The following is a 19,424-nucleotide window of genomic DNA, read 5'->3' as shown; positions in this document are numbered from 1 at the left end:
AACCTTCCAAACAGGTTAGGTAAATAACCAACCCCACATCAACTAAAATGTCCATTTTTTCCTCTCTTCTTGAACCCTAACCCTTTTTCTGCAGGGTCCTTACTGGGTAGGGAAGGGGTGTGCTGCTGCCAACATAACCTGGATACTCAAAGGATTTGCAAACTTGTGTTCTCATATGGATCTCTCTTAAAGCAAAACTTCATCTGACAGAGGAAACCAATAACTAGAACATGAAAACAGGGTTTCAAAAATTATTTGAAAGGCAACACATTTACCAGTCAGTGAGATGTTATGACTTTCCAAGAAAAGGTTGGAGTATTTTGTCATCATTACTTCTGGGATGGGTAGACTTGTAAGAGGTGAAGCTGTAAGAAGAAGAAAATGGGATCACATATTATTATCAAGATGAAATGACTATAAGCTAGTTTGTAACAGCTAAAATGTTATATTGTACATGATTAATGAAAAATAAAATTAATTTTAAAAATAACATAAGATTGTCAGTGCTTTTGTTGTTGTTGTTGTTAAAAACTTTATTTATTTATTTGACAGAGAGAGATCACAGTAGACAGGCAGGCAGAGAGAGAAAGAGGGAAGCAGGCTCCCTGTGGAGCAGAAAGCCTGATGCGGGACTTGATCCCAGGACCCTGAGATCACGACCTGAGCCAGAGGCAGAGGCTTTAACCCACTGAGCCACCCAGGCACCCCTGTAAGTGCTTTTTTAAAAAACGTTTTATTTATTTAACAGAGAGAGCATGACCAAAGGGAAGTCAGAGGGAGAGGGGGATGCAGACTCTGCTAATTAGGGAGCCCTACGTGGGGCTTGATCCCAGGACCCCAGGATCACGACCTGAGCTGAAGGCAGATGAGCCACCCAGGTGCCCTGTAAGTACTTTTTACAATCTAGAATAAACTCCAAATATTGGAATAGAGACTGAGAACAAACAGGAGTTGTACAAAGTAATAAAAAAAGACAACTATCATATGATCTCCCTGATATGAGGAAGTGGTGATGCAACATGGGGGCTTAAGTGGGTAGGAGAAGAATCAATGAAACAAGATGGGATTGGGAGGGAGACAAACCATAAGTGACTCTTAATCTCACAAAACAAACTGAGGGTTGCTGGGGGGAGGGGGGTTGGGAGAAGGGGGGTGGGGTTATGGACATTGGGGAGGGTATGTGCTTTGGTGAGTGCTGTGAAGTGTGTAAACCTGGTGATTCACAGACCTGTACCCCTGGGGATAAAAATATATGTTCATAAAAAATAAAAAAATTTAAAAAAAGTTGTCTACCCCAAAAAAGCAATGCAAACATTCTTTTGGTATCAGATAGGAGATGAGGGAAACATAGCTTTCATTCATATGAGAAGAGAGAAACAGTTCTTAAGACTAAAGGACAGTTAAAGACTGAACAGATAACTAGAGAAAACATGTTCCTGACTCTGTAAAAGCATTTACAATATTTAAATTCTAATTACACCTGCAACATTGTTCCTAAAATAGACAATTACTCTTACTTCTTTAAAAAAAAAAAATCTGTGATTCCTTTTGAACGACTGGAATCTAAAACTGTGAAAAAGAAAGCCAAGCTGAGTTTCAGTGCAGAATGCCTTCCTTACTTCTCCCTGGCACTGTCATTGACTCACTCGACAGTATTTTTAATTTCCCTGCCTACAGCTCTTCCGGGGGACACACAAATTCCCTCTTCAATGCAGAGAGATCTGAATGGAGGCACTGCAAGAACAGATGAAAACTTAAGAGTATCTGCCAATCAAAATGAACCCTCCCTTCTTCCCTCGTGTCCCTCTTCTAGAGAGTCCTTCTCGGGCTTCCCACTCCGACCAGCCGCCCCCTCCCAGCACACAGAGTACCCTGCCCTCATTGTGGTAGACTCCCACATACTGTGTTCTCATTGTATGAGGTACTGGTGTGTGTCTCCCACCAGACCGTAAGCAAGGATTAATAATTGATGAGGCAAAATGCAATGGCTTACTTAAAAATAAAAACTTTGGGGGGCACTGTATTATTTGAAAGGCAACACATTTACCAGTCAGCGAGAAGTTATGACTTTCCAAGGAAAGGTTAGAGTATTTTGTCATCATTACTTCTGGGATGGGTAGACTTGTAAGAGGTGAAGCTGTAAGAAGAAAATGCGATCACATATTATTATCAAGATGAAATGACTATAAGCTAGTTTGTAACAGCTAAAATGCTAGATTGTACATGATTAATGAAAAATAAAATTAATTTTAAAAATAACATAGAAGTGTTGTAAGTGTTTTTTTTTTTCTTTTTTAAAGATTTTATTTATTTATTTGACAGACAGAGATCACAAGTAAGCAGAGAGGCAGGCGGCGGGGGTGGGGGGGTTGTGTGGGGGGAAAAGCAGGCTCCCTGCTGAGCCAAGAGGCTGATGTGGGGCTCTATCCCAGGACCCTGAGCCAGAGGCAGAGGCTTTAACCCATGTGCCCCTGTAAGTGCTTTTTTAAAAAAGGTTTTATTTCTTGGACAGAGAGAGCATTAGCAAAAGGGAGGAGCAGAGGGAGAGTGGGATGCAGACTCCCTGCTAAGTAGGGAGCCCTACGTGGGGCTTGATCTCAGGACCCCAGGATCACGACCTGAGCTGAAGGCAGATGAGCAACCCAGGTGCCCTTTAATTACTTTTTTTTTTTTTTAAGATTTTATTTATTTATTTGACAGAGGTCACAAGTAAGCAGAGAAGCAGGCAGAGTGAGGAGGAAGCAGGATCTCTGCTGAGCAGAGAGCCGGATGTGGGGCTCGATCCCAGGACCCTGGGATCATGACCTGAGCCGAAGGCAGAGGCTTTAACCCACTGAGCCATCCAGGTGCCCTCTGTAATTACTTTTTACAATCTAGAATAAACTCCAAATATTGAAATAGAGACTGAGAACAAACAGGAGTTGTACAAGATAAAAAAAAAAAATTTCTACCCAAAAAGGGCAGCACAAACATTCCTTTGGTATCAGATGGGAGATGAGGGAAGCATAGCTTTCTTTCATATGAGAAAGAGAGAAACAGTTCTTAAGAGTAAAGGACAAGGCACCTGGGTGGCTCAGTGGGTTAAGCCTCTGCCTTCAGCTCAGGTTATTATCTCAGCGTCCTGGAATCGAGCCCCGCATCAGGCTCTCTGCTTTAGGGGGGAGCCTGCTTCCCCCTCTCTCTCTCTGCCTACCTCTCTGCCTACTTGTGATCACTGTCAAATAAATAAATAAAATCTTGAAAAAAAAAAAAAAAGACTAAAGGACAGTTAAAGACTGAACAGATAACTAGAGAAAACATGTTCCTGACTCTGTAAAAGCATTTACAATATTTAAATTCTAATTACACCTGTAACATTGTTCCTAAAATAGACAATTACTCTTACTTCTTTAAAAAAGAAATCTATGATTCCTTTTGAACTACTGGAATCTAAAACTGTGAAAAAGAAAGCCAAGCTGAGTTTCAGTGCAGAATGCCTTCCTTACTTCTCCCTGGCACTGTCATTGACTCACTCGACAGTATTTTTAATTTCCCTGCCTACAGCTCTTCCGGGGGACACACAAATTCCCTCTTCAATGCAGAGAGATCTGAATGGAGGCACCGCAAGAACAGATGAAAACTTAAGAGTATCTGCCAATCAAAATGAACCCTCCCTTCTTCCCTCGTGTCCCTCTTCTAGAGAGTCCTTCTCGGGCTTCCCACTCTGACCAGCCGCCCCCTCCCAGCACACAGAGTACCCTGCCCTCATTGTGGTAGACTCCCACATACTGTGTTCTCATTGTATGAGGTACTGGTGTGTGTCTCCCACCAGACCGTAAGCAAGGATTAATAATTGATGAGGCAAAATGCAATGGCTTACTTAAAAATAAAAACTTTGGGGGGCACTGTATTATTTGTAAAAGGCGAAAGATTTATGCGATCTGAAGAGAAACCAGAGTGTGGCACTGTATTATTTGAAAGGCAATACATTTACCAGTCAGCGAGATGTTATGACTCTTCAAGGAAAGGTTAGAGTATTTTGCCATCATTACTTCCGGGATGGGTAGACTTGTAAGAGGTGAAGCTGTAAGAAAAAGAAAATGCGATCGCATATTATTATCAAGATGAAATGACTGCAAGCTATTTTGTAACAGCCAATATTCTATATTGTATACTCTTCGTGAAAAATAACGTTTTCAGGAAGCTCCAAGGAACTAGAGCTCATCCATTCGCAGATATTCAGAAATATATTGGGCTATCAAATGTGACCAGATTTCCAAATTTTTCTATGCTCTTTTCTTTACTGAAAAATCCCTACTGATTTACATCAAGTAGTTTTAAAAAAAAACCATTTGTAGTTTCTTTATGAGACATACATGAAGATACTGAAGAATGAGACAAGACTGCCGGAAAAAGACAGACACAAAGAGGCAGCAAGAAGGTGAGTGAACAAAGAAAGACAGAGAGACCATAATAAAGGGCATAAAATGAGGACAGAGAAGAGAAAATGGATACACAGCGAGAGTTTCTGTTGTTTGGTTTCCCAGCTACAGTTACAGATCAGCTCTCCCAAACTGACTTTGGGTTCTCCTCTGCCACTTCTCTCCCCTTTTCAAAATCTTTACTGAAAAAAAAAAAAAGTTTCCATTTCCTCCCTTCCCTCCCTTCCACTCTCCTCAAAACTTCCTTTTTATTTATTTATTTATTTATTTATTTATTTATTTTGGTACCGTGGCTACTGTTCTTTGTGGGGCATCAGAACTTATCTCCCACAAAAACGACCCCAATTCCATCAAATAAGTCAGGAAAGGGAAAAAGACTTATGACTGTAGTCTTGGCTGCATTCTTAAAACTTCTCATTCAGTTTAAATTAAACCTGAGCCTTTTTTTTTTTAATTTCACTTTCCTAATACTCTGAGCAGAAACTTACTCCTAGTGCAAGATTAGATTCCAGTTCTTTTCTTATGTGTATGAAAAATATTATCAAAGCTGGTGATCACCTTTGTTGCCTCAGCTTATGCACAGGTTTGACAACATTGCCTAATAAACAAATCTACCTAGCAGAACCTCACTCTCCAGTAAGCTGTGTTCCAAAGGCTGGATCACTTCTAAAGGAGCTTTGGAAGGTGGAGGGCACTTTCTCATAAAGTCATCCTTTTAACAAATTTAATATGTTAATCATACCACCCCCTGACAGTGATTGTCCAAGAAAATATGTCCTGAGTGTCTGACTGGGTTATCAAGAATAGAAAACATTTCTTTCACTCACATTTAATATTCATTCATTCGTATTCTTTCTGTCTCCACATCTCTGTCTCTGTCTCTCTGTCTCTCTCTCTCTCTCTCACACACACACATGCACACACAGCCCAAAAGGCTCCTATCAGCATTCTTTTTCTGATGAAAAAAATTGTTTTTCCATTCTTAGGGCATAGCTCACTTAGAGGTTGTATTTAAGAGGAAATATCTCAGGATGATGAAAGTAGATGCTATTGACTTACAGATAGGAAGCCAGGAGGGTGCGGTTGGGAAGGAATGAGCTGTTCTAGATCATCTGTTCAGTGAAACGTGCAAAACATAAGCTTTGATATCTTTGCTTCCTTGCTAGGGAGTCTCCTTTCTTGGCCTAGCCTACTCCAGAGCTGAATGTAATTGTGAGGTTTCTCATCACACTCTTTACCCCTAAAACAGGACCATAATCCTTTGAGATAGTCTAATATTATTTATTCATATTATTAGTAGTATTAGTCACACTATCAGTAGCAATAAGAAAGTGACATAAGCTGAAAAAATGTGTTTTATCCTTCCTATTTTATTTAGGAAGTGAATATAAGGAGTACTTGATCCGTGCTTGATGCTGGTAAGGAGTAGGAAGCTGAGCAAACTCGGTCCGTACAGGACCACACGGATGATAATAACAGCGATTTAGGCCCCCAATTTGTAATTGAGAGTCATTAAAATTTCAGAGTGCCACCCATTCATAGTATGATTATAACTACTAGCCCATGTGTTTTCCAACTTGGCCAGGGAGCAGCGGAAGATGAAGTCTGATTTACATCTTTGAGAGACTCTGGAGGTAGAACAGAGGTGGAGATGATGCCACAGAGATAAGCTCAGAGGCTGGGGTTATTTTGCCACTTCTCAGTATCGGGCCTGGATGGGAGAGCCTACCTGTATTGGCACAAGAGAAGAGAGGTCTAGATGTGGCTTGGGCAAAATCTAAGCTCACAGGAGCTGATGGAATGGGAGGGGGACAAAAAGCCATGCTTCAAGAATAGAGAAGTTTGGGTAGCTCCAGAAGATACGAGCTGTTACGACCACTTCCCACTGCCTGTCCGTAGATTAAAAATACAGACATCCATACACCAGCCACCACCTGTACCCTAACTTCGTGTCCCCTCTAAAGCATTTTTCTTGATCAGGCTTCAGATTCCACTGAACAAGCCTGAAGTGCAAAAGAATATGTGTAATTCTTGTGGGGTTTTTTTTTTTCCCCTCAAGGAAAGTCCCTCAAAAGACAATGTACACAAACGTCTAGAGTGGAAAAAGCAGGGCCTTCCACAGAAGGTGCTGGAATAGTAAAGTGAGAAGTTCTTTGCTTAGCCAAGATTTTTTTTTTCAAATCAAAGAAGTGGGAACGTAAACTTTATTGCTTTCCGTAGGAGGACAACTGGCAGGAGGCAGAGATTGGTGTTTAAAGGAAATTGGCAGGAAAGTCAGGCAGATGTGGTTTGAATACTTCCCCTAAAGGATTAGGCTGAGTCACAAAAAGAAACACAAAATGGAGAGGCAGGAATTTGGATCCTAATCCAAGTCCTGCCTCTGACTTGTTTCTCGGGGTTTCGTTTCATGGAAAAAAGAGGGAGGATCAGAAGAGTCTAACATTGCGTGATGGCACCAAGATCACAGCATACATTCCTCAAGTTGTCACGTTCACCCCTCTCTTAATCATGGCGGAAAACTTTCCACCCGGCCTTCTTTTACAGTTAGTGGCAAAAATGCCAAACTAAGAAGTAACATCTAATAGTTTTTCTAAAGATTAAAGATTTTTCTCCCTCTGCAGGGGCAAGGGGCATGCCAGTGTTGCATCAAAGAGCTGAGTAAAGACCTAATTTTCACCTATTGTTAGTTTCTGTAAAATAGCAAAATGGTCTCTACTTAAATATCTGTCACATATTACATTTTAAAATAGACATTGCTAGATGGGCTTATAGTATATGCTATTAATATTTTTAAGAGATAAACATATTATAATTTCTACTTACAATATTAAGGTAACATTTTTACATATTTAATTCTGAGCTCCATTTTAATGGAAGTAATTTGGGAAGAAAAAAAAGGATAAGTAACACTAGAACACTGCACTGGGTTTTCACATTTGCTTTCCTCTAGATCAGAAAATTTCCATCACACCTCTGTTTAAGAATAAGCATTTTTGGGGCGCCTGGGTGGTTCAGTTGGTTGAGCATCTGCCTTAGGCTCGGGCCATGATTCCAGGGTTCTGGGATTGAGTCCCACATTGGGGTCCCTGCTCGGTGGGAAGTCTGTCTCTCCCTCTCGAACACTCCCTGCTTGTGTTCCCTCTCTCGCTATCTCTCTCTGTCAAATAAATAAACATAGTCTTTAAAAAATAAATAAATAAATAAATAAATAAACGTTTTCTCTAAATTCCCCCCCAAACAACTTTATTATATTTTATGATCCTGGATGGGTCTAGACTTCATGTACAGAAAGGTGTAAGTAAAAACTATTATTAGGATAAATATCCTCTCTCTTTCTCGCTCTCCTCCATATAATGTACTGATTGCTATCAATATGCATAATTAACAATATTTTTAATAAATCTTAATTTTAGCATTCTTATACACTGTATTATAAATGTATAGCCCAATTTTAAAAACACTATAACCTAGGAATGGATAATACATACTATTTATAAAATAAAATTTTGAAATTCAGAATGTATTTCCTCATGCAAGCGGTGCTATATATAACTCCAAGATCCCATGCCAAATTGTAAAGGCCATTTAAGCCATGATATGGCTAAACTGTAGCATTAAAATATCTAATTACCAACATTTCTAATAAATAGTGCTTTTAGAGTTCTACTTCTGGAAGCTAGGAATACAGTATTCCTATCCCGTCTGTAATGGCAATAGTAGAAAGAAGAGAAGAGGAGAATAAGGCTATATTGATTCCCAGACACGATAATCCACAGTTTGTCAAGAAGACATTTGTCAAGAAAATAAATTCCTGATGGGGACATTTATAAGTCAGACTTCTAAATCAGGGACAGTTAAAAAAACAAACAGGAAGCCCATATTTTTTCTACATAGAATAAGAACCACTGGGCAAAACAGCCATTTTTAGGGACGCCTGGGTGGCTCAGTCGGTTAAGCATCTCTTGATTCCAGCTCAGGTTATGATCTCAGGGCTGTGAGAGCGAGCCCTGCACTGGGCTCTGCGCTGGGCATTGAGGCTGCTTCACATTCTCCTTCTCCCTCAGCCCCTCCCCCACTCCACTTGCACACATTCACACACACACTCTCTCCCTCTTTAAAAAAAAAAAAAAAAAGGGCCATTTTTAGACTAACAACAATTGAAGAACAATTAAAAAGCCTAAAAGCAAGAACAGTGTGCACTTTTCCAAAGCCTTGTAAAACTGGTTTTAAACCTTGGTCATATTGAAAATAAACAAATTGATCTTTCCTTTGAAAACAGATTATTGCAATAAAAGCCATGCCAAAAGGCAGCGTTAAGAACTCTTGTTTCAGACTACCTCTAAACAGTCATTAAAATATGTTAACAGTGAATTTTGGACCAAATAAAACTCTTAAGAAATAAAACACCAGAAGTCTGACTAGCACTCCTGTTCTTTCTAACGACTGTGGGTTTTTCCAATGTTTCACCCACTAGATTTTTCTTTGATAAGACCTAGATTCTGTTCAGTGGTTCTCAACTGGAGCTGACTTTTGCCCTCCGAGGGACATGTAGCAATGTCTGGAGACATGTGGATGCCACAACTTGGAGGAGGTTACTACTTGTATCTAATAGGTTACAGTAGTTTCCTAGGGCTGCCAGAAAAAGTTGCCACAAACAAAGCAGCTTAAAACACCAGAAGTTTATTCTCTCATAGTTCTGGAGACTGGAAGCCTGAAATCAAGGTGCAGGGCTTTGCCCCTTCTGGAGGCTCTAAAAGAAGAAAACCTCCCTGCCTCTTCCTACCTTTTGGGAGTGGCCAGCAATCTTTGGCATTCCTTGACTCTTACCAGCCTCACTCCCATCTCTGGCTCCATCTCACAGCCATCTTCCCTCTGAGTATGTCTGTCTCCCTATCCAAATCTCCCTCTGGTTTCTTTCATAAAGACCACAGTCATTGGGTTAAAGGTTTACCCTAATCTAGTATGACCTCATGCTAACTTGATTACATCTGCAAAGACGTTACTCTCAAATGATGTTTCGTGGGTACAAACAGTCAGGACTTGAACACGACTTTTTTGGAGACACAACTCACCCACTACATAGGAGAGGCCAGAGCTGCTGCTAAGCACTCTGCAATGACAATGCCCCACAACAGAGAATTATCCAGTCCCAAAGTCAATAATGCCAAGGCTGAGAAACCCTGATTTCACAGCAGGAATATCCTCAACTCTGATTCTTCAAAGGGATGTTTTTTAATAATCTTCAAATGGCCCTTTGGCCCTGAGGTCCTTTTGATGTATTTTACGCGTAGATATTTTAAAGCAAGAACATTTCTTACCACCCTTTTTGGCCTACCCCATTCTTGCCAGAAGCCTATTTTGAGGACCTTTTATGGAGAGGCACTAAGTGCTACATGGAGTTTTAAAATGCAAACCAGGAAATCTGTTGAAGCTATTAGCTATCTCCAGACTCTTGGCTACATCCTGAAAGCACTTTGGGCTTCAAGATCAATCAAATGAGATATCTAAATTCCCTTTCAGGATCTCAGATCTATGTCATTATAAGGCTATAAAAATGATTCTATCTTGGGAGTAGAGATACATTAGTAATGATATAATCACAACTTTAAAACTTACAGAAAAATTTTATTTTCGATTAAAAGAATAACACCAGTTTCAAAGATAACATCCATTATTTCTACACATTATTTCTACATATTATTTGAGATAGTTTATTATGTGTGAAGAGTGACTATGTTTTATTAGGAGGAGGGGGCTTTATTTTTAATAAAACGTTTTGAAGTTTTTTTCTTTCTTTTCTTTTCAAGATTTTATTTTAAGTAATCTCTACACCCAACATGGGTTGTGAACTCACAACCTCGAGATCAAGTGTCATAGGCTCCACTGACTGAGCCACCCAGGTTTTTTTCCTTCTACGTCATTGTGTGTCTCAGTTGTTTATTTCTACAATTCACATTATATTATGAAACATGGAGACCAATGATACGAAAGCAATTTCAAAAGAGGACAGTCCTGGGACGCCTGGGTGGCTCAGTTGGTTAAGCAGCTGCCTTCGGCTCAGGTCATGATCCCAGCGTCCTGGGATCGAGTCCCATATCGGGCTCCTTGCTCCGCAGGGAGCCTGCTTCTCCGTCTGACTCTGCCTTCCACTCTGTGTGCCTGTGCTCGCTCTCGCTTGCTCTCTCTGACAAATAAAATCTTAAAAAAAAAAAAAAAAAGAGGACAGTCCAGGACAAACAGCCTCCACATTTAAAATCTGTTTGAGGACAACTGCTCCTTTGGAAAATGGTACTTAAATACATAAACTGATGACAGTTTCTCAACTCTCATTATGGCCTAATGTCTATGCTAAGGAAAGCTTTCTCAGAAAGAGGTGAAATTCTTTTTGCTTCTTTTCAAAAGATCTCAGACAAAAAGCTTGAATACAGAATAAGGAATTCTTCCCCCAACCACCTGAGAACCTGCTGCTGACCTGATGACTCATCCCCCTCTAGAACAAGACTGTGCATTCCCAGAAAGGACCTACCCCCACTCCAGTTCATCCCCACATGGCCATCAGAGTTGGGAAATTGACACTGATGCATTACCATCTCATCCCGCACCTCATCGAGGTTTCATCAAAAGTCCCGTAGATGTATTCTTCAGCCAAAGGTTGTAGTTCAGAACTACATGCTGCTCTCAGCTGCTGTGTCCCCTCTATTCTCCGTCACTCTCTCTCAGCTTTAGCCATTCTTGACTCTTACAACCAGTAGAGCTCCAGTATGGTTATGTTGTAATGTAACTAGATTTGGAGTCGACCTTTGGCAAATACATCACAGAGGGGATGCTGTGCTCTCTCATTGCATCCTATCAGATGGCCCATTTCTCTTCCTCTCTTTGCTGATGGCTTTTACTTTGATCATTTGTTTACAGCAGTGTCTGCCAGGCTGCTCCACAATAAAGACGAATTTTTTTTTCTTTTTCTCTTTTTCCTTTTCTTTTTCTCTTTTCATGAATACTACTTTATGCATTTTGTGGGAACTTACTTTAAAACTATGTAGTATCTTGTGCCTCATCGAACTTTCAATTGATTCATTTAATTAATTTATATCGGTATAATATCTGTATTATTCAGTGGGCATTATTCAGTGGCTACTAATGGATACAAGTCCATTAATCTTATTATTTATGTTGATGCTCAATTTGTCCCACATCTGTCCAGTGGGAGCCCTCTGGCTCTTATATCCTTCTGACATGACCCATCATTCTTTGAGCACTTTACTGCTCTCTGGCACAAGAGGTTCTGGGCTTGTCTTATCCTTTCTCCTCCCTATTCATAAAATCAGCCATTTCTCCAAGAAGTCCTCATTCCACTAGTAAAGAATGGTATGTAGATCAAGATGTGACTCACTACTATTGCGAAATCATTTCTCCACTTCAGTGGGCAGAGTAATACCTACCTGTATATTCACACATACACATATATATATAAAGATATGTGATATATATGCATTATACATATATTTACACATATACACATTTATGTCTATGTATCTGTTATATAGATACAGAAATGAAAGATAGAGCATGACAGATCTGAAGTCATGAATTTATGCCAATGCCGTCAGATGCAATCCAACACCACAAGCTTCACTCTGGTTTTCCCCCTTTCTTTATTTCCTTCTTCTCTAGAGAAAAACCCAGATCCTATTACCCTCACTAGCTTTACTTACTTGCTCAGTCTCCCTGTATGCAACTAATCTCTCATTGCCACTGCCATTCTTAACTCCAAAGAAATGTCTTCCACACCACTCAGCTCCTACATCCTCCACTACTTGCCCTCTGCATGCTTAACCTACACCCCAGGATCAGGATCAGACACCACAATGTCAGGTTGCTTCTGCGCAGAAACCCCTGGCACTCTGCTCAGCTCTGAGGCCCATCTAGGACCTCTCTCTGCAGAAGGACCCACCTCCCTGTGCTCAGGCTCTAGGACTGTACATGGAGCCACGCCCCTACCTGGATGCCCTCCAGACTTGGCTCAGCCTCTAATTCCCTAACCTGGGACCCTCTGGCTTCCTCCAGCAAGGGAGGTTGCCGCCTAGCATTCCCCAGCCTAATGCGTATAGAACCCATTCCCATAAAAAAGAGACAGAGATGGGGACAAAAGGTCAGAAAAAAAAGAACAGGAAGAAGAAAAGGCAGTTGAACTAATTCTTAACAAATGTTTATATAATTTTAAATGTGATGATAATTTAAGGTCGCAATTTTGATGCATCAGATACAACTCCATTAAAGATAAGGTAAGATATGGTTATAGTTAATCTGTTCCTTTAAACAATTTAAATCACTTGAAACTGCTAAAACACTGCTGAAGATTTCTATTAGACACAGACTAACACAATGTCAAGAGCATGTAGGTGCTTGAATAACATTTGTTCTCAAAATATTTATTGCTAGGCAGTTGCTGTGTACGTATTTATGTGGGTTGGGGAGTGTCTCTAGAAAGGAAGGTGGTTGATCAAGAGAGTATATAAGCAATGCCCTCCAGAAGCTACATACGATCGTTTCAAATGACTCCCCTGCAGACACATTTTTCAAAAGATAAATGACCCCTTCCCTCAATTTTCTACTTAAAAGTAATAATAAAGATGATTAAATAGCCAATTTTATCTAATATTTGCTTTTATAAAGCTACTTTACCTTTCTTATTTATTTGAAACAGCTTAAAAAGAATTAACGTGAGTCCCTGTGCCAAACTTTATTCTAGAACTCCAAGTATGTTAGCATGTCCTTCGGCTCCAGTCAAGCATTTAGATCCATACACCATTCCCTGTCAGTGGTTCCAAACTTTCATAGACATACCCAGTTATCTCACAGAGACAACTGAGTATTGTGTTTAAGAAAACAGGCATTGGAGGAGGTGCCTGGCTGTCTCAGTCAGCAGAGCAAACAACCCTTTATCTCAGGGTCATGAGTTCAAGCCCCGTATTGCGTTCAGAGCTTACCTAAAAACATAAAAAACTAAAGAAAGAAAGAAAACAGGTGTTGGGAGTCAGAATGAACAAGGCTAAGTTTCCTGCTCTACTACTTAAATAGTTATATACACTTGGGCAATCATTTAATCTCCCTAAATTCCAGTGTCCTCATCCGAAAGTCAGGGACAATAAAAACTAATTCATAGGGTTATACACTGCACTGTGCAATGCCTGGCACATAGTTGTTATATAGTAAATATGACTAATTATGACCATTTTTATTATTAAATTTTGACCCCAAGTCTTAGGTTTACAGAAAACCTATTTCTAAGTTAGTTCAATGCACGCAGATAAAAAATACCCAGTAAACTTCATAACAGCCATTAGCAAAGAGGAAACAGAATCTCACAGAGATCCAAAGAGAGTCTATAAAATGAGATAAGGTTGCTTCACAACTTTTTTTATTTTATTTATTTCTTTCTCTTTTTTTTTCTTCTCTACAATTTTTAATTCTGCCTTACAATAGAGGCTAACTTAATACCTTTCATACGGCATATCATTCTACAATTTTAACTCAAGTGGAGCTAAAAGGTCACACTGAAACTATACACACACACTCACCATACCTACATACATCATCCCATTTATTTACAACTTTGTTAATTTATTCCACTTCCATTTGTTTCCTACTTTTTTGCCTTTAGAAGTCTGCTCTGAATGTCAGTTTGAACCTACCAACAGTATAAGTATTCACCCAATAGTGCACACTCTAGGCCATTATAACTTTATAGCATGGTATTTAACCTGCTTAGGATCACGTGATTAAAATCACAAGAGAACCTTCAAAATACCTCATGTCCAGGCTAAATCCCAGGCCAACTGATTCAAAAACTTTGAGGGCAGGATCCAGCTATCAGTTGTTAAAGCTCCCAGTTAATTCCAACATAGAGCTACGTGGAGAACCCCAGTTCTAGAACTGACCCAGAATGCAATGGTCCTCAGAAAGGGCAACAGTCTTAAGTGAAAGAGGAGCGAATCTAGGAATAGCTCCAAGCGGAAAAGTCCTTGACCATTCTTTTGTAAGTCCCATGAATGAAAAAGAGGTATGTCCCCTTCTTTCCCCCTTCCTTCCTAGGACATACCTAGAGGTATGTCCCCTAGAAAGGGTGTCAAGGAAGTTTAGGAACTGAAGCAACCCAAAATGTTTTAACAAGTTGTTAACAACTAGGCCTTTTACAACTAGGACAGTTGTAAAAATTGAATAATCTTATCCTTGATTATCTTACCATCTTTATTTTACAAAAAGTCTACATGCTGTAAATCCATAAAAGTGAATTCCTATGAAAGTTAGAAAATCTCGTGTAGAGTATCTTAGTTGTAGTTGCCGATACGCACTCTTTGCTAACCTGATTGGCAGTCGACTCTCCTAATTAGCTGCTAACACGTTGAAAATGTTACACACACACACACACACACACACACACACAAACCTGCATTAGAAGGTAGGTTGGATGAAATACTTTCAACACAAGAAGCCATTATAAACAGGTGAAACTAAAATGGCAAACTTGGTGTTGGTTTTCGTAATGTTTTGCACATCCTCAAAGCCAACCCACCTGCCAGGCAGGGAGGTGATATTTAAATCTACTACCGATTCCAGCGAAGGGAGGTGGCCTCGGGGAACGTGGCTTTTAGAAGTCCTGCCGCTTCTGCAGAAACCCAGGCGCTACCTTGCTCCCGCCCGCACCCGCACACCCAGCCGCCCTCGTCCCGGGAACACCCAGACACTGCCCTACTACGAACGCCCCCGACTCGCGGGGCGCTCTTTTTTCCAGACTCCGTCCCTGGCGCGGAGGCGCCCCGTCCGCTGCAGTCTCCTCGTCCGGCTTAGACAACCCAAGCCCGGCCCACGGGAGGAGGCGGCCGCCGCTCGCCACCCGCGGTCGCCAGCATCCCCGCGCCGCTCCCCACCACCCCTGCCCCGGCGCCTCGGCCAAACCCTCAGCCTCACCGGCGCGCGCGGCCTCGCGCGTCCCTTCCTGCGCACCCTTTCCCGCACCCCGGCCCCGCAGCCTTCGCACCTGTAGTGTTGCCGTCCGCCCAGCTCCGGCGCTCGCCGGCGAGGAGGCACAGGAGGAGCAGCGGCAGCCGCAGCGCGGGCGGCGGCCCCCGGAGCCCCCGCAGGCCGGGCAGGGCGCGCATGGCGCCGGCAGGTCAGCCGCGGTCCTCGCGCACCGCCGTCGGTGGCCAAAGTTTGCGCACACTCGCCGGTCGCCCGGTGCCTGCTGCCGGTCCCGGGGGCGGGACACGCGACAAAAGGCAGAGTGGGAGGGGCCCGGCCGCCCAGCCCTCCTCCCCTGAGACGCTCTCACTGCGTCCGAAGCCGACCCCGGACTGCGCCCCGTCCCCCATCAATTATGCAGCTCGGCGGCCGCAGCGGGCGTGTCCGGATGTGCCGGAGCCACCTCCGCGCCGCATCCTCTCCCGCCTCCTCCCTCCCGGCTCCCGCAGGTCTGCGCGGGAGCTTGCTGAGGACGCGGCAGGTGATGTCTAGCTCGTCTCCTGCAGGACAGCTTGCAACTCCTAATGGGTGTGTAAGTACATATACAATCTACAGAGTATCCTTTACAGTTACTTCGTCTGAGGCGAGGTGCACTTATTTACTTTGATGGGACAGATGAGAGGAGGGACAACACTTTTCTGCTCCCCCCGCACGCCCCCCCCCCGCCCCGGACATCCCTGGGTTATTAAGAAGATTAATGCTTGCGCAGGTGGAAGGCGCTATCCAGCTGCCCTGCCTCCTGGACGAGTCTTTCTCTCTCTCCCTACCAAACGCTCACACCTTCCCCACCAGTCTCTGAAGACTTAGCCGGTTCTCCCTAGATTAAGGTTTCGGAGTCCCAAGGCCCCACAGTGTCTGTTTTTCTTTTCCTATTGTTTGCTTAGCCTAACAGCTTTTAAGGAGCCACCTAGAGGTCAAGAAACAAAAACTACCGAAAGTAGATACTGTGTAAACAGCGCAAGCCTGTTGACCTTCGTCAGACTGGAGCATTGTTTAAGATAATGCTGTCTCCTAGGGGCTCCTGGGTGGCTCCGTGGGTTAAGCCTCTGCCTTGGGCTCAGGTCATGATCTCGGGTCCTGGGGAGTCCCGCATGGGGCTCCCTGCTCAGCGGGGAGTCTGCTTCCCTTCCTCTCTCTCTCTCCCTCTCTGCCTGCCTCTCTGCCTACTTGTGATCTCTGTCAAATGAATAGTCTTAAAAAAAAAAAAAAAAAAGCTATCTCCTACTCAGCAAGGCTGTAGCAAGGCTGTAGCTTGGAATTTTCTATGCTCCCGACCAAATAAAACTAAAAACTATCAGAGAGGGGAGGAGAAATCTACATTCTAAACGTAAAAGAACAGTTAAGATCTGATGATTCTCCAGGTTGTTAAAAAAACATTAAAAGATTTTTTTTTTAAGCCGTTCTCATAAGTCTTCTTCCCTCTTACTTTGTTTTAGAATGCCAGGTTTGACATTCATATATTCATTACATATCAGTGTCAAAAAAAAAAAAAAATAGATTGAGGGACGCCAGAGTGGCTCATCTTGTTAAGCAGCTGCCTTCTGCTCAGATCGTGATCAGGCGGTCCTGGGATAGAGCCCTGCATCAGGTTCTCTGCTTAGCAAGGGAGTCCACTTCTCCCTCTCCCTCTCTCCCCTCCCACCCCCGCTTGTCCTCTTGCTCTTCCCCTCTTTTTTAAATAAATAAAATCTTAAAAAGAAAAAAAAAAGATTGAAAGATTATGTCAGACACAAACTTTGAAAACTGAAGTGCTAAACAAGAGCTATGCTTGCTTCACAGAGGAATGGTTCATTTTTAATTGGTAGGTATCACTAAAATATGCCTGTTTCCAGTTTAATATTATACAGGGAAAATTTGAGAGGCATATAGATTATTTAAATTGGTGTTAATAGAATCTGAGTAATAAAGTCCATTAAGCATAGTAATACCTAATTAATATTAAATATCTGCCAAATGTCAGGCACTGGGTTCAGAAGAGGTTGCACATACTGCAAGAAGTATGCACATGCGTGCACACACACACCTACAGAACTATTAATCTATGAACTACAAATCTCAGGAAAACCTCTTCTCAGTGAGCAAATTATGGTTATGATGATTAACCCTTTCTGAACAAAGCCTTATAAGAAACCCTGTAGGACTAACATTTTCCATCATGACTCTTTTAGGACCTTGACCAGACTTGCTACACTCACATTGCCTGATGGTTGCTAAATCACACCCCTGTCTTTCTGTCCTGCATCCTGTCTCAGGATTGACTACAATCATTTGTCTAGACCTTTGGAGTTTTAACGGTGAGCTCTTCTCCAAACAAGCTGAACATTGACTGACCTTCCCCAGTTGGTCTGATTAGCTCAAATTCACTTTACTTCAAATGAGTTGATCTCCTTCAAAGAAAGACCATCTTCTCAGTTGAACCAATGTGTTCATGAATTAGGGAAAAGTGACTTGCCCAAGCTAAGACTAATTCTACAGTCACTTTTGTTGTTACCGCAAAATAAATTGAGAAAGAAATATAATGCTTGGTTTGCTAAGCATTTTGGACATCTTTTCCCCATTGTTAACTGCTTTATTTTTAGAGAGTTAATGTTTTTATTCTTATCCCAACTTCACTTCATTTTTTTCAAATGTTCTTTATTCTTTAAAACCAGCTTATATGATACCTTCCTTGTATGGCTTTTTCTGACCTTTCTAATCCAAATCAACCGTTCTTTGCATGATGAGTTAAATATGGCCACAAATACATTGACACTATCCTCATCATGAGGGGGTAAAAGGGTCCTGTGGTTCCTTTCTTCAAGCTGGGTGGTCTCCCTGACCTCCCTGACCTATCGAATATTGCAACAGTAACATTGTGAGAGTTTCCTGAACCAAGCCACAAGAGCATCCACTTACTTCCTCCCTGTTCTTACAAGACAGCTGCCAGGAAAGAAGTATGACTGAGTTGAGAGCAACATGCTGTGAGAAGCCCAAACCACACAGAGACAACAATGAGATGATACCTGGAGAGGCCAAAGGGCAGCAAGGTGCTAGATCTGTGTGTCTCAGAGCCTCAGGCAAGGCCAGCCCCCAGCTGAGTACCACACAGTCATCCCAGTTGATACTTCTTGATACTTTTTGAAGGAGAAATGCCCAGCTGAGCCCTGCCTAAACTCCTGGCCCACACAATTGGGAGATAACACTGTTGTTTTAAACCACTAAATTTTAGGGTAACTTGTGTCACCACACTAAATGATCCAAACACTGTCCTCTGAACGCATACTGTCCCTACAGTTAATCTGACAACTAATAATTTATAGTCTTGTGACTTGATCTTCATTATTGGCTTCAAGTTACATTTAAATATTTTATTAGTATTCAGCTCATTATATAATTATATCTTCTTTCCCAATTCCATTGCAACTCTTTTCAGTACTTCAAAATAGTTCCACAAGTCTTTGTATTACCTGCACTATCTTAAAATAAATAGTACTCCTTGTGTGCTCTCTTTTTTACTTATTAGAGAATCAGTTAAGAAATACATTTTTTCTTTTTTTCCCCCCTAAAACTTGTGTTTGTGGAATAATGCTAAAAAATTCTTATTTTTATTTTCTTTTAGGATATAAGCTGTTGTTGAGTGAAAAAATGTGTGACAGGGTACTAGAAAGGTGTGAAAATGAGAAGGGGAATGTGGATGTGGGTTACCTCTTATGGAAGGCAATATTTAATTTTTTTAAATTATTATTGAAGAAAACATTACATCAAACAGTAATAGGTGAAAGGACGTGTTTCACTATATCAATGCCAACAAGTCAAAATGTCTATCTTTGTCAATCTGACAGTTGACAAACAGCATGAATTTACAGTTTAACTTCTATTTGTTTTATTGTAAGTTGGGGTGAGCTTTTTTAAGATGTGAAAATATCATGTCCAAATGTTGTTGCAAACAACAAAATCCAGTCTGGCTAGTTTCAGCAGAAAAATAAGCACTTAAAGTTTATTAGG

At 41.5% G+C, this 19,424-nt stretch overlaps 2 protein-coding genes across 3 annotated transcripts in view; one reads left to right on the top strand and one right to left on the bottom strand.

Moving 5' to 3' along the window:
• The window catches only part of EMB (embigin), a 46,606-nt gene extending 30,802 nt beyond the window's left edge, over positions 1 to 15,804 (bottom strand). The window contains exons 1-4 of one of the 2 annotated variants that reach the window (XM_082723246.1): positions 15,460 to 15,804; positions 3,974 to 4,063; positions 2,048 to 2,137; positions 276 to 365 (exon numbers count right to left, since the gene is read on the bottom strand). In XM_082723246.1, the coding sequence (XP_082579372.1) occupies positions 276 to 365; positions 2,048 to 2,137; positions 3,974 to 4,063; positions 15,460 to 15,580 (391 nt within the window). In that variant the 5' untranslated portion in view covers positions 15,581 to 15,804. The remainder of the gene's footprint in view (positions 1 to 275; positions 366 to 2,047; positions 2,138 to 3,973; positions 4,064 to 15,459) is intronic. The other variant, XM_082723247.1, reaches the window with a different exon arrangement.
• Positions 15,796 to 19,424, top strand: part of LOC309860794 (uncharacterized protein) — a gene marked incomplete at its 5' end in the record, with an annotated part of 27,872 nt that continues 24,243 nt past the window's right edge. Inside the window, one exon of the mRNA XM_082723252.1 lies at positions 15,796 to 15,968. Coding sequence (XP_082579378.1) covers positions 15,796 to 15,968 — 173 coding nt within the window. The remainder of the gene's footprint in view (positions 15,969 to 19,424) is intronic.

Source organism: Mustela nivalis (assembly GCF_964662115.1).
Source record: "Mustela nivalis genome assembly, chromosome: 3".
NCBI classification, from domain to species: Eukaryota; Metazoa; Chordata; class Mammalia; order Carnivora; family Mustelidae; genus Mustela; species Mustela nivalis.
This window is presented reverse-complemented; position numbering and strand designations above follow the sequence as displayed.